The sequence below is a fragment of the Chiloscyllium plagiosum genome, unplaced genomic scaffold (genome assembly GCF_037043375.1).
Source record: "Chiloscyllium plagiosum isolate Xiang-an unplaced genomic scaffold, Cpla_swu_hap1 HiC_scaffold_14, whole genome shotgun sequence".
Taxonomy (NCBI): domain Eukaryota; kingdom Metazoa; phylum Chordata; class Chondrichthyes; order Orectolobiformes; family Hemiscylliidae; genus Chiloscyllium; species Chiloscyllium plagiosum.
This window is the reverse complement of record NW_028270152.1, coordinates 35,929,218-35,943,653: the sequence shown is the minus strand read 5'-3', so window position 1 is coordinate 35,943,653 and position 14,436 is coordinate 35,929,218. Positions and strand designations below refer to the sequence as shown.

Here is a 14,436-nt window from a genome sequence, read left to right as displayed (position 1 = left end):
TGCAGATGCTGGAATCTGTACTGAAAACAACAAATGCTGGAGATCACAGTGGGTCAGACAGCATCCATGAGAGAGAGCAAGCTAACATTTCAAGTATAGATGACACTTTTATTAGAACTGATGTGTACTTCAGCTCTGATGAAGTCATCTGGACTCGAAACATTAGCCTGCTGTCTCTCAACGGATTGTGTCTGCCCCGCTGTGATCTCCAGCATTGGTTGTTTTCAGTACAGTTAGTGAGCTGTGGTTTAGGGAATTGATAATGCATCCAGTGGCAGTCAAATAGACTGCTATAATCTGAATGGTACTGAGCTCAAGTAACATGGCTAATTGCACTTACAAATACAATCCCTACAGTGTGGAAGCAGGCCATTCAGCCCATCGAGTCCACACTGACCCTCCTGACCCTATCCCTATAATCCTGCATTTCCCATGGCTAATCCACTTAGCAGCATATCCCTGGACTCTATGGGCAATTTAGCATGGCCAATCCACTTTACCTAACTGTGAGAGGAAACCGAAGCACCCACACAAACAGTCTACACTATCATAAGACATAGAAGTGGAAGCAAGGCCATTCAGCCCATCGAGTCCACTCTGCCATTTAATCATGGCGATTGGTGTTTCAATTCCACTTACCAGCACTCTTCCCTTGGCCCTTAATTCCTTGCAAGATCAAGAATTTATCAATCTCTGCCTTGAAGACACCCAATGTACCGGCCTCCACTGCACTCCGTGGCAATGAATTCCACAGGCCCACCACTCTCTGGCTGAAGAAATGTCTCCTCATTTCCATTCTAAATTGACCCCCTCTAATTTTAAAGCTATGCCCATGGATCCTAATCTCCCTGCCTAATGGAAACAACTTCCCAGCGTCCAGTCTTTCTAAGACATGCATTATCTTGTAAGTTTCTGTTAGATCTCCCCTCAACCTTCCAAACTATAATGAATACAATCCCAGGATCCTCAGCCGATCATCATATATTAGGCCTACCATTCCAGGGATCATCCATGTGAGTCTCCGCTGAACGCACTCCAATGCCAGTATGTCCTTCTGGAGGTGTGGGGCCCAAAATTGGACACAGTATTCTAAATGGGGCCAAACTAGAGCTTTATAGTAGGACGTCACTGCTTTTACATCCCAACCCTCTTGAGATCAATGACAACATTATATTTGCTTTCTTAATCACAAACTCAACCTGCAAATTAACTTTTAGAGAATCCTGGACTAGCACTCCCAGATCCCTTTGTACTTTGGCTTTTTGAATTTTCTCACGTTTAAAAAATAGTCTATGCCTGTATTCATTTTTCCAAAGTGCAAGACCTCGCACTTGCTCGCGTTGAATTTCATCAGCCATTTCCTAGACCACTCTCCTAAACTGTCTAAATCTTTCTGCAGCCTCCCTACTCCTCAGTACTACCTGTCTGTCCGCTTAACGTCTTCTTATCATCGGCAAACTTAACCAGAATGCCCCCTATTCCTTCACCCAGATCAGTCACCTGGGTGGAATTGAACCTGGGGTTGTGAGTCAGCAGTGCTAACCGCTGAGCTGCCCTCACTGTTCCATCTGAGTAGTAGTAATTGGTGAGTAACATTTATTGAGTCATATTCATAAGTTGAGTCTAACAGGTGGTGGAAAAGCTTTGAGATCAGGAGGTGAGCCATTATTCCAGAGGATCCAACTTCTGCCTTTTTTAATGTCACAATGTCAGAATTAAACAAGATCCTAATCACTTAACTACTTTCAAGGCATTGTCTAATGGTGGCATCAAAGGTCAGGGCAGATGGTTGAACATTTTGGTAATGCTTGTTGTTTGTGGATATTTTCATAATTAACCTGTTCATAAATATGATTGTTGCATGTGATGCTGGGTTTTTATCTGCTTCATTCTCAGAATAGCTGGATAGGGAAATTGTCAGCTAACAATTTTCATGCTGAGCTATGTTGAAGGAAACTTAGAAACCATATATATTAGAGAGGATGTATAGTCAAATGACATACCTAGTCTTCAAGTGTATATGTGATGAATTATGACTGAGGAATAACCTTTAAGTATCACCATCGACAAAATGTGCAAGTTACCCAATTGTTTTAAATTGAGCTGGACAATTTAGAAGGAAAGTAGCTAAGGTATGTGTACTTAATTAATCATTTTATATTTGCCTTTGAACAGGGGACTCTTCAAGTCCCGTTTTCTCAACGTTCAAATGGCCAGCTTTCCAGGAGCGGAGAACAAAAATGGTACCAGCCATTCTCCTTGAAGTCATAGAGTCATACAGATGTACAGCATGGAAACGGACCCTTTGGTCCAACCCGTCCATGCCAACCAGATATCCCAACCCAATCTAGTCCCACCTGCCAGCACCTGGCCCATATCCCTCCAAGCCCTTCCTATTCATATACCCATCCAAATGCCTCTTAAATGTTGCAATTGTACCAGCCTCCACCACTTCCTTTGGCAGCTCATTCCATACACATACCATCCTCTGTGTGAAAAGGTTGCCCCGAAGGTCCCTTTTATATCTTTCCCCTCTCACCCTAAACCTATGCCCTCTAGTTCTGGACTCCCTGACCCCAGGGAAAAGACTTTGTCTATTTACCCTATCCATGCCCCTCATAATTTTGTAAACCTCTATAAGGTCACCCCTCAGCCTCCAACACTCCAGAGGAAACAGCCCCAGCCTGTTCAGCCTCTCCCTATAGCTCAAATCCTCCAACCTGGCAACATTCTTGTAAATCTTTTCTGAACCCTTTCAAGTTTCACAACATCTTTCCGATAGGAAGGAGACCAGAATTGCACGCAGTATTACAACAGTAGCCTAACCAATGTCCTGAACAACTGCAACATGACCTCCCAACTCCTGTACTCAATACTCTGACCAATAAACGAAAGCATACCAAATGCCTTCTTCACTATCCTATCTACCTGCGACTCCACTTTCAAGGAGCTATGAATCTGCACTCCAAGGTCTCTTTGTTCAGCAACACTCCCTAGGACCTTACCATTAAGTGTATAAGTCCTGCTAAGATTTGCTTTCCCAAAATGCAGCACCTCGCATTTATCTGAATTAAACTCCATCTTCCACTTCTCTGCCCATTGGCCCATCTGGTCAAGATCCTGTTTAAAACTGGGAGGAGTTCGCTACCAATCATTCGAAACGGCACCAACTTGCTCATGAAGCTGCAACATGCTGAGCCCAAACACCTTTCATAAATGAGTGGTAGCAGAGAAAGAAAGAAAAAGAAGCAAATCTCACTTCCTTGTGGGCCATGCTGCCCCATATCCCCAAAAATCTGCGAATTGAAAACTGGCCTATTCAGGCACATGAAGACCTCCGTCAGAAATTAACCTGACACTGAGTAGGCAACATCCTTAATTAGGACAATGGACATCTTATTAAAGCCAAAAAATATGATTAGAGATTTGAAATTAAATTAATGAAAGTGAGTTAAAAATATTGGAGAAAATATTACCCAAGGATTTCAAAATGTTTAGAATCAGTAACCAACAAGGATTGGACAGAAGATGACTAAATTTTAGTTACATTTTCAATCCTTGATTTTTCTTGTGTACATTCTAAAAATTGGATCCAAACTAAACCTTTTAATATTTTCTTTTGAAGCCAATTCAGAGTAACTTCATTGTGGTTATTCATCCTGGTTCATCTACTCTAAGGATTGGACGAGCTGCAGATACACTTCCTGTTTGTGTACCTCATATTATTGCCCGAAGACATAAACAACAAGGACAGCCTCACTATGAGGATCCATGGCTACATAGGGATGGTCTCAATGTAAGTTTGCTTTGCTGTGTGGTTGCCTTTTTTCCAAAGTATCTCCGCTAAACCTTTTAACCTGTTGACATTCATATTGGAGATAATCATGGTGAGAAATCATTGGCCCTAGTTTTGGTGTCAGCTGCAAAATAACAGCACTTGGTGCTATTCTTGAAGAAAATTGCCTACAATGATTTTGTAATCTTTCCCTTTCCCAACGGAAAACAGGGAACAGGGATTGCCTGGTGTGACATTATCAAGCCAGGTAAATAAGCAACCATATTTAACTACTCCCACAGATAGCAAGCTAAGCAGTAAAATGCACTAATTATACTTTCAATTAAATTTCAGTGAGTGGAACTGATGACTGGGCATACATTTGAGATGAGGTTAGACGCTAAAATCACAAACTGTATTTTCAAATCATAGTTTAAAGATTTAATATCCTGCAAATAATAAATTAATTTTCAAGAGCCAAAGAAATTTTTAGCATGCTTACGAACTTAGTATGCTGTCAAAAATTCAGTTACACCTCTGTCAATGTGTTGTAATTTTCCAAGAGGTTTTGAAATGAGATTAATAGCATAAAAGAAAAAATTCTGTCAACATACATATTTACTCTTGGCTAAACTGTGGGCAACATTAGCAGTGTACCACTTGGAGAAGTGTTGAATCACTGACTGCACCTTCTCAAATTCTGTTTTTACCTCACATGTTGTTTCCCAAGTTGCTTTCAGTTTCAGAGGAACACTGGCCATTTTGCCAAACTGCAAGTTCTAGGCCCAAATATCCTATCTCTGAGAAGACAAATTTCATCAGTTTTGTTCATTGGAGAAATGTGTGTTTATGTAATAACTAACTTAATTGCTAATGCAATGCTAATCTAAAGTTGGAAATTAATATGTCAATGAAATTTGTTTTTCTTTAAAGAAACCAGAAAGTAACGAGCAAAGACAGAATGGCCTTAAAATGGTGGATCAAGCTATATGGTCCAAAAAGATGTCAAATGGTGCGAGGCGAATACCAGCTCCTCCAGATCAGGTACAATACTGCAGTTTTCTGGGGTAAGATTTTATTACAGTATTAATCTTACACTTGGGAAGTGGTGGGTAACTTGCTTTCTAAAATAAACTTGGTGAATACCTGTATTCCTTATTGGGGTATTACTTCGGTAATTATAGTAAGGTATGATCGATTGTTTCAGATCATATTGCTAAACTCTTTATAGTTTGAGAATTTCCAGAGAGTTTACATTAAATTTTATTGCACCGAAAAATTTGAAATGCAAAATGCTTTAAAAAATGGTAGTGCGTGGCAGGGTGTATGTTTCCCCAATATGAATATAACATATGTAAGTATTTGAGAACTTTGAATAGTGGATGACACATTATAACGTTTTATGTATTTTTCAGGTGAGGGCATATAACAAACAGATGAGGCCAGCAGTCTTGGACACCAATTCAGGGGTCAAATGGACAAACACGTCACATCAACCTGAGTTTCTTGTAGGAGAAGAGGTAGAGCATTTTGTTTTAAATCTTTATATAAACTTCACCAACAATGAAACTTCTGACTGTGGTTATTAAGCTGTGTAATTACTAAGTAACTTCTGTCAGCTGTGAAATGTGATGTCGGAAAGTCCTGAAACTTCTCAAATAAATTGTGACTTGGACAAGTTTTAGACTTCATTCAATGGTAGCAATCTTGCCTATGTGTCAAAAGGTTAAGAGTTGAAGTCCCATTCAAAGATTTGAGGGCATAATTTAAGTTCACTCTTCAGTAGAGTTTTAAGGGTGCACTGTTGTATCGATTAAGCTAATAAACCAAAACTGTATCTGCCCACTCAATCGAACATAAAAGATCAGTTATCCTTAATTTGAAGACACACAAGGTCAAATTTCTTTTTATTCATTCATAGTATATGATGTCACTTGCCATAGAAGATGGTGGTGAGCTGTATTCTTCAACTACTGCAGTCTATTTGCTGCACGTACACCAACAATGCAATTAGGAAGGGTATTTGAGCATTTTGCTCCAATGAGAAAACAGTGAGATATTTCCAAGTTAGAATGATGTGTGCATTAGAGGGGATCTTGCAGATTATGATATTTATATACATCTGCTCTCTTCTCCTTCAGGATGGTAGTGGCAGCAGATATGGAAGTTGCTGTTAAAGAAACCTTGGTGAGGCTACTGTACTGTAGTTGTTGATGCAATTGTGCATCAGTAGTGAAAGGAGGGAGTGTTGAAGAGGTAGCTGCTCTGTCCAATATCCTGTCAGATTTCTTAAGTATTTGTTGTTGGATCCCACAGATCAGAGGAGAATATTCCATCACACTCCTGACCAATGGGGTATAACTGATGGACAGGCATTGGGGAGTCAGGAAATGGGTTAGTCATTGCAGAATTCCCAGCTTCTGACCTGTTCTTGCAGTTACACAATTTATATGATTGGACCAGTACAGTTTCTGGTTGATGGTAATCCACAGGATATTGATAGTTGGGGCTTCAACAGTGGTAATATTAATGAACGTCAAGAATTGGTGGTTACATTCTCTCATTGTGGAACATTTGTGTGGTGCAAATGTTCCTCGCCACTCATCACCTCAAGCCTGGATGTTGTCCAGGTCTTGCTGCATATGCACAAGGACTGCTGTTGTTTAAGGAGTTGTGAATGAAGCTCAATGTGTGCAGTCATTAGTAAGCATTCCTTTCTTATGCTGGAGAGAAAGTCTGAAACATCTGAAGATGACTAGGCCTAGGACACTGCCCTGAGGAACTCCCACAGTGATGATTTCGGGTTGAGATGATTGATCTCCAACCACAACAATCTCCTCTTTATATATATTGCAGCATAGGAAAACCTTTTGTACCAAGTTGGTCTGTTCCAATATTTTTAGAATATAGTGTGTTTTGTTTTTGTGTTAATTCAGTAATAAATAAAACAATAATTTTGTATCGAAATAGAAACTGAAATTATACAATCCAATATATCAATTTATTCTCTTCCAAAAGGCATTGTATGTAAACCCATCAGACTGCTACAATTTACATTGGCCAATTCGCAGAGGCCAGTTTAACCTTCACGAAGGACCTGGAGGCTCTCTCACTGCAGTACTGGCTGATCTGGAAACTATTTGGACATACGCCATTCAGAAGTTCCTTGAAATACCTCGTAAAGATTTAAAGGTTAACATTGGCTTCTTAATGAAAACAGTTAAACTCTTAGAATTTATTTTATTAAGAAGTATTAAAATTATTGACCATTTTGCTATCAATTATGTTTTGGTGTAAATTTTTTATTATTAATAATTTATTGAAATTAGGAAACCATGTAGATTGGACTTTATTGCTTTTGTTTTATAACTCTCTTTAATTCACTTAGACAATTAATTCCCTTTAACAAACATTATCATTTTTAATGAGAAGTTGAATGAAAACAATGTTAGAATTCTTTTTTGCAAATTTTATACTTTGTATTGTTCCCTGTATTAGGAACATTTGATACTGGTTTTCCTTCTTCATTTGCAATATTTAAATTTTCAGCAATTTAAAGGTAGTAATACACTGTGATGATACGAATATAATTTCTAGGAATAATGTTAATATTGCCTATGGAAACTTAATTTGGATTAAAAATATCTGATTTAATGTGGAATTGGTCTGTGGCAGCAACATGATGTATATTCATAGAAAATCAGCAAGCAATTTTGTACCACATCAGTTTTTATTTTAATTGACTTGCAAATTATTGCCAAAATTTTTAATTTCTAACTATGTAAAAGCAACAGTGGGGACTAGGAAATTATTCTCCTGAAGAGTTTAAATTAATGTTCTGTAAACATCAGTGGAAAACAGATTAGGCATAGTGGAAAATTGTGTACGTACTTTGCTGCAAATCCATTGTGCTTCCACTATAGACTAGTTACATTTCAATTGAATTTTAATTTCCTGTTTCCTCTTGCCTTTTTTAAAAAATCTATTCCACTTAATCAAACCTCAAGACCTATTTCATCTTGATTTCCATCATCCTTTAGGAGGTATTGACATGTCCTAAAAACCTGGACTGTGAGTTACTGAAAATTGGTTCCAAGGCCAGTTTCTCAGCAAATCAGGTTTTCTTGATTAAATGATCATTCCAATATGAATAAGTGTGCATCTAGCACACTGAAGGTGAATTTGCTGGAGTTTTTAATAAAATACTGTAACATCTAATGTATTTCCATATTTGGAACACCAAGTTTTAAAGAAGGAACAGGGAAAATTGCAGAATTTCTTTAATACTGTGCTGAAGTGAGTCTTTATTATGCCATCAAGCCCATGGAAAGTACTTGGGAGCAAAATATTGCTTAAATGTTTAAAATATATTTTACTATTAATAGGTAGAACCTGACATAGGAGTATTCATGGTATTGTGAAACAATGTTGCAGTCCATGCAAGAATTTTAATGTGCAAAAATTGTATTAAAGCACGTCTTGTTTGCATTTCACTTTTAAGATTTTTTTAAAATGTAGTATTAATTGCTATGTTTTAATTCCACAAGTATTACAGGTGTATTGTGCTAATCCCAGATATCTACAACAGACAACATGTTAAAGAATTGATAAACCTACTTTTGAACAATATAGGATTCTCAGGTAAGCATACATAGTATGTTATTGCCAGTGATCAAGGTGCATACATTTATTTTTAATATATGCATGAATCACAGGGTTGGTCTGCAGGTACACCAAGTAATTAGGAAGGCAAATGGAATTTTATTCTTCATTGCTAAAGAGATTGAGTTTAAAAGCAGGGAGGTTATGTTGCAGCTGTTCAGGATGCTGGTGAGGCCACACCTGGAGTACTGCATGCAATTTTGGTCTGCTAACTGGCACTAGAGCGGGTGCAGAGGAGGTTCACCAGGTTGATTCTGGATTTGAGGGGTTTGGCTTATGAGGAGAGACTGAGTAGTCTGGGATTGTATTCCATTGGAATTCAGAAGACTGAGCGGGCTCTTATAGAAACATATGAAATTATTAAGGGAATAGTTAAGGTAGAAGTAGAGAGGATGTTTCCACTGGCAGGTGAAACTAGGACAAGAGAACAGAGCCTCAACATTAGAGAGAGCAGATTTAGGATTGAATTGGGAAGGAACTTCTTCACGCAGAGGGTTTTAAATCTGTGGAATTCCTTGCCCACTGAAGTAGTTGACGCTACTTCAGTAAACGTTTTCAAAGCTAAGATAGATTTTTTGAACAATAAAGGAATTAAGGGATATAGTGAGAGCACGGGTAAGTGGAGCTGAGTCCATGAAAATATCAGCCATGATCTTATAGAATGGCCAGAGCAGGCTTGAAGGGTCCAGATGGCCTACTCCTGCTCCTAATTATTATGTTCTTATGTATATATTAAAATGTTCAGCAACCAAGTATAAATCATTTCTGTGAGAAAAACAAAGGGTAAATTTTGAAAAGGTAAGAAACAAGATCAAGTGTCATTTTATAGCCTGCCAAGCCACCTCTGCCGTTTTGTATGACTATAAGTGATATTGGGCTTCTATTCCACTTTCCTGTCCGCTTGCCTTATCCCTGATTCCCTGAGAAACTACAGTCTATCACATCACTACATATAGTCAGTGTGAAAAATTTGCATCCCTCTGAGGTAGAGACACCTCCTCAGCATTGAAAACTTTTACTTTACCTCCTGTTTAATTTTGCATTTATGATATTTTATAAGTCTAGAATAATTTTTCTGTTAGGTTTATTATAGTTTAAGAACTGCTCATTTATAATTTAGTTAAAATATGTTCAACTAATTGAGAATTAGCAGAATTCTACCTTAAAACTATTTCTGTTATCATATATGTTTGGTCAGTATTAGTTAATCTTTGCCTTTTTAAAAATATTTTCTAGGTGTTGTTGTTCATCAGGAATCCATCTGTGCCACATTTGGAAGTGGTTTAAGTAGTGCCTGTGTTGTAGATGTGGGAGAACAGAAGACTAGTGTATGTTGTGTAGAAGATGGAGTATCACATCGTAATACCAGGTCAGTCAATGTTCTACTTTTAATGATGGATTAGAAACTTTTGATTCTGAAGTAATTGGGTTTGGATTAGCGTTACCAGAAGAATACCCCAACTTGTTATGCATCATATCTGAGGACAAAGAAGTTCATAAGAGTTTTAACCTGGGCATAGAGCTTTTGTCACAGGCACTAATGGTAGAAAGAAAATATCTGCAATTCCGATATTTCAGGTTTCATTTATTTGGTGTACAGCTGAACTCATTTTGATCTCATGTATGAACTTTTTAATGTATGCTACCTTCAAAATGAAATTGGACTCTAACCTGGTGTTGTGTGATTTTTAACTTCAAAATGAACTAATGCTTTGTATAGTTAAATGGTTTTCTAACGGACTTAGAATAGAATAGAGTGCAGTGAAAAGTTTGTAATGTCGCCTGTTTGGCACCATCTTAGGTTCAGGGTACAGATACTTCTAAGTATTTGTTACAGAATTGAGAAAGTAAGCAAAAGTCTAACATTGGAATACACCATTTTCAAAAGTACTCAAATTATTCAAAGTCCAGAATACGAATAAAAAATTTTTAGAAGTACTCAAATTATAGTCCTTTTCACTGAATCGATGCCCACAGGGCTTCAGAACACAAGGCCTTGCTGCCTCCATGCGCTGACTTCCAGGTTGGCCTGTGCTCGGTCTGCATCTGCTTCTGCTCTGGATTCCGGCCGCAACTCGCTTCTGGGACTCACTGACTTGTTTTCGATCACAACATCAGTAATATATTAGTATTAGTTATCAGCAGAATAATGATGGTTGATAAATAGTAATGCTCCGGTGCTGCCGTGATGCCAAAAGAAAACCTTGTTTTAAAACATGCAACAGGTTACATACAAGCAAAATTGTTGGACAGTTACCTGGGAGACTTATTCACATTTTAGTGAAAAGTGGGCAGTTAATTTGGGCTTAGTTGAGGTCACATTTACCAATCTCATTTTGCACATTTGAGGCGAAATACCGGAGTCTATTAACTCATTGCGAGTTTCCATGACAGGATTATTCTGACCTTGCTACAAAGGCAGACAGTACAAAAGTGGAGGAAAAAAGTGAACACGACCAGGATTTAAGTCCACATTGACATCTCTTCTTTGAGCATGTGTCTTTCAGTGTTCTGCAAATTATTACCACTTTTGTTCTGTAGTTTTCAGAAGCATATTTTTGTAAATGTACTTTTAATTTTCCACAGGCTGTCAGCATCGGTAGCAAGTATTTATTGTCTATTCTTAATTACCCATGAGAAGAAGGGAATGAGCTGCCTTCTTGAATTGCTGCACTCATATTGTGTAGGCGTACCCACAGTGCTATTAGAGAGGGAGTTGCAGAATTTTAAAGCAGTAACAATGAGGAAGTAATTATGTATTTCCAAGCCAGGATCATGTATACCTCAAAGTGAACTTGCACATTGTGGTATTCCCAGGCTTCTGCTGCCTTTGCCTTTCTGAAAGAAAGAGGTTGTGTACTTGAAAGAACCTGTTGAAAGTGCCTTGGCTGTATTACATCTTATAGATAATATGCAGTGCTGCCACTGTGCACTGGTGGTGGGAGGAGTGAATGTTTAGTGGGTTGCTTTATCCTGCATGGTATCGAGCTGCTTCAGCATTAGAGCTGCACTCATCCAAGTAAGTTGAGGATATTCTATCAAATTCCTATTTGCTTTTGGTAATTTTGCATTTTGGAAACTATGATGTGTTTACTTGGTTCAGAATTCCCAGCTTCTGACCTGTTTTAACTACAATATTTATATTCTGGTCAGAGTTGGATGGAGCTGTGCTGAAACCGCTTGAGTAGATTTGCAACTAATTCAGGAGCACGTCTTCAGTATTACTGCTAGAGTGTTGATGGTCCATTGTTCTTGTTGTATCTAGTACCTTCAACCCACCCTTGATGTCACGTGGAGTGAATCAGATCCTCATTACAACTCCTTTTGCTTTACGATCAGCATTTGTAAATAAGAATTCTTTCCCTAAACTCATCCGCTTTTTTGCTTTCTTTGCTTCAGTGAAGACTTCCTTTAAAATGAACTGGCATCTGTCTTGCTGTCAACCTCAGAAGGAGGTGGAGACGGATCACCCAGTCGACATGTTGGGCTGAAGATGGTTCCAAATGTTTGCACTGACATGCTGTGCTCCCCCATTATTGATAGAGTGCAGACTAATGGAGCTTAGTTGAGTTGCTTACTACTATTGTGTGGGAGAATTGTTAGGTTCGGGCCATCCATTTTGTCACATATTAAAAACCTGGAAACCATTTTGAATCTCATCTTAGTGCCTGCTTGTTAAAGCTTGTGTTTCCCATGCTCAGCGAAGACAGTTGGCCTTGCAGCTGTACTGATATCTGATAAAGAAATTATTTCCTTGCAGGGGACTACTCTTCTCTTTGCAAGGACTTATTGTATACTAATACCTGCTTAGCAGCTACTGACCAACACTGTCCAGACACTACGTGACTGAAGCTAGTGACTGGGCAAGGTGCCTAGCTTGAAACATAGAAGTGCAGTGCAGGCCCCCTTCGGCCCTCGATGTTGCGCCGACCTGTCATACCAATCTGAAGCCCATCTAACCTACACTATTCCATGTATGTCCGTATGCTTGTCCAATGCCGACTTAAATGTACTTAAAGTTGGAGAATCTACTACTGTTGCAGGCAAAGCATTCCATACCCTTTCTACTCTGAGTAAAGAAACTACCTCTAACATCTGTCCTATATCTATCACCCCTCAATTTAAAGCTTTGCCCCCTCGTGCTCACCGTCACCATACTTGGAAAAAGGCTCTCCCTGTCCACCCTATCTAACCTTCTGATTATCTTATATGTCTCTATTAAGTCTCTCTAAACCTTCTTCTCTCTTAGGAGAACAGCCTCAAGGCCCTCAGCCTTTCCTCGTAAGACCTTCCCTCCATACCAGGCAACATCCTAGTAAATCTCCTCTGCACCCTTTTCAAAGCTTCCACATCCTTCTTATAATGCAGTGACCAGAACTGTACACAATACTCCAAGTGCGGCTGCACCAGAGTTTGTACAGCTGCAGCATAACCTCATGGTTCCGGAATTCGATCCCTCTATTAATAAAAGCTAAAACACTTTTAGCCTTCTTAACAACCCTGTCAACCTGGGTGGCAACTTTCAAGGATCTATCTACACTACCAAGAATCTTACCATTAGCCCAGTACTTTGCATTCCGGTTATTCCGACCAAAGTGAATCACCTCACACTTGTCCGCATTAGTCTCCATTTGCCACCTCTCAGCCCAGCTCTGCAGCTCATCTATGTCTCTCTGTAACCTACAACATCCTTCGTCACTATCCACAACTCCACCGACCTTAGTGTTGTCTGCAAATTTACTAACCCACCCTTCTACGCCCTCATCCAGGTCATTTATAAAAATGACGAACAGCAGTGGACCCAACACCGACCCTTGCAGTACACCACTAGTAACTGGACTCCAGGATGAACATTTTCCATCAACCACCACCCTCTGTCTTCTTTCAGCAAGCCAATTACTGATCCAAACTGCTATATCTCCCACAATCCCATTCCTCTGCATTTTGTACAATAGCCTACTGTGGGGAACCTTATCGAATGTCTTGCTGAAATCCATATACACCACATCAACCTATTTGGTCACCTTCTCAAAGGTTTGTGAGCCACGACCTACCCTTCACAAAATCGTGCTGACTATCCCTAATCAAATTATTCTTTTTGAGATGATTATAAATCCTATCCCTTTTAACCTTTTCCAACACTTTACCAACAACTGAAGTAAGGCTCACTGGTCTATAATTACCTGGGTTGTCTCTACTCCCCTTCTTGAACAGGGGAATCACATTTGCTATCCTCCAGTCTTCTGGCACTATTCCTGTAGACAATGACGATTTAAAGATCAATGCCAAAGGCTTAGCAATCTCCTCCCTGGCTTCCCAGAGGATCCTAGGATAAATCCCATCTGGGCTTATGCCCGAAACGTCGATTCTCCTATTCCTTGGATGCTGCCTGACCTGCTGCGCTTTTCCAGCAACACATTTTCAGCTCTAAATCCTATCTGGCCCAGGGGACTTATCTAGTTTCACACTCTGCAGGATTTCTAATACCTGTTCCTTGTGAACTTCAATCCCACCTAGTCTAGTAGCCTGTATCTCAGTATTCTCCTTGACAACATTGTCGTTTTCTAGAGTGAATACTGTCGAAAAATATTCATTTAGTGCTTCCCCTATCTCCTCTGACTCCACACACAACTTCCCACTACTATCCTTGATTGGCCCTAATCTTAATCTCGTCATTCTTTTATTCCTTAAACACCTATAGAAAGCCTTAGGGTTTACCCTGATCCTATCTGCCAACAACTTCTCATGTCTCCTCCTGGCTCTTCTGAGCTCTCTCTTTAGGTCTTTCCTGGCTACCTTGTAACCCTCATGCGCCCTAACTGAGCTTTCGCATCTCACCCTAACATAAGCCTTCTTCTTCCTCTTGACCAGAGACTCCACTTCCTTTGTAAACCACAGCTCCCGCGCTCTACAGCTTCCTCCCTGCCTGACAGGTACATACTTATCTAGGACACACAGGAGCTTTTCCTTGAATAAGCTCCACATTTCTAATGTGCCCA

The 14,436-nt window shown here is 39.4% G+C and overlaps 1 protein-coding gene across 3 annotated transcripts in view; it reads left to right on the top strand.

Annotated features, from left to right (window-relative positions):
- The window catches only part of actr8 (actin related protein 8), a 31,394-nt gene that overhangs the window by 1,556 nt on the left and 15,402 nt on the right, over nt 1–14,436 (top strand). For all 3 annotated transcript variants that reach the window (XM_043708084.2, XM_043708083.2, XM_087994298.1), the window contains exons 2-7: nt 3,626–3,796; nt 4,709–4,819; nt 5,191–5,295; nt 6,794–6,967; nt 8,323–8,416; nt 9,674–9,806. In XM_043708084.2, coding sequence (XP_043564019.2) covers nt 3,626–3,796; nt 4,709–4,819; nt 5,191–5,295; nt 6,794–6,967; nt 8,323–8,416; nt 9,674–9,806 — 788 coding nt within the window. The remainder of the gene's footprint in view (nt 1–3,625; nt 3,797–4,708; nt 4,820–5,190; nt 5,296–6,793; nt 6,968–8,322; nt 8,417–9,673; nt 9,807–14,436) is intronic.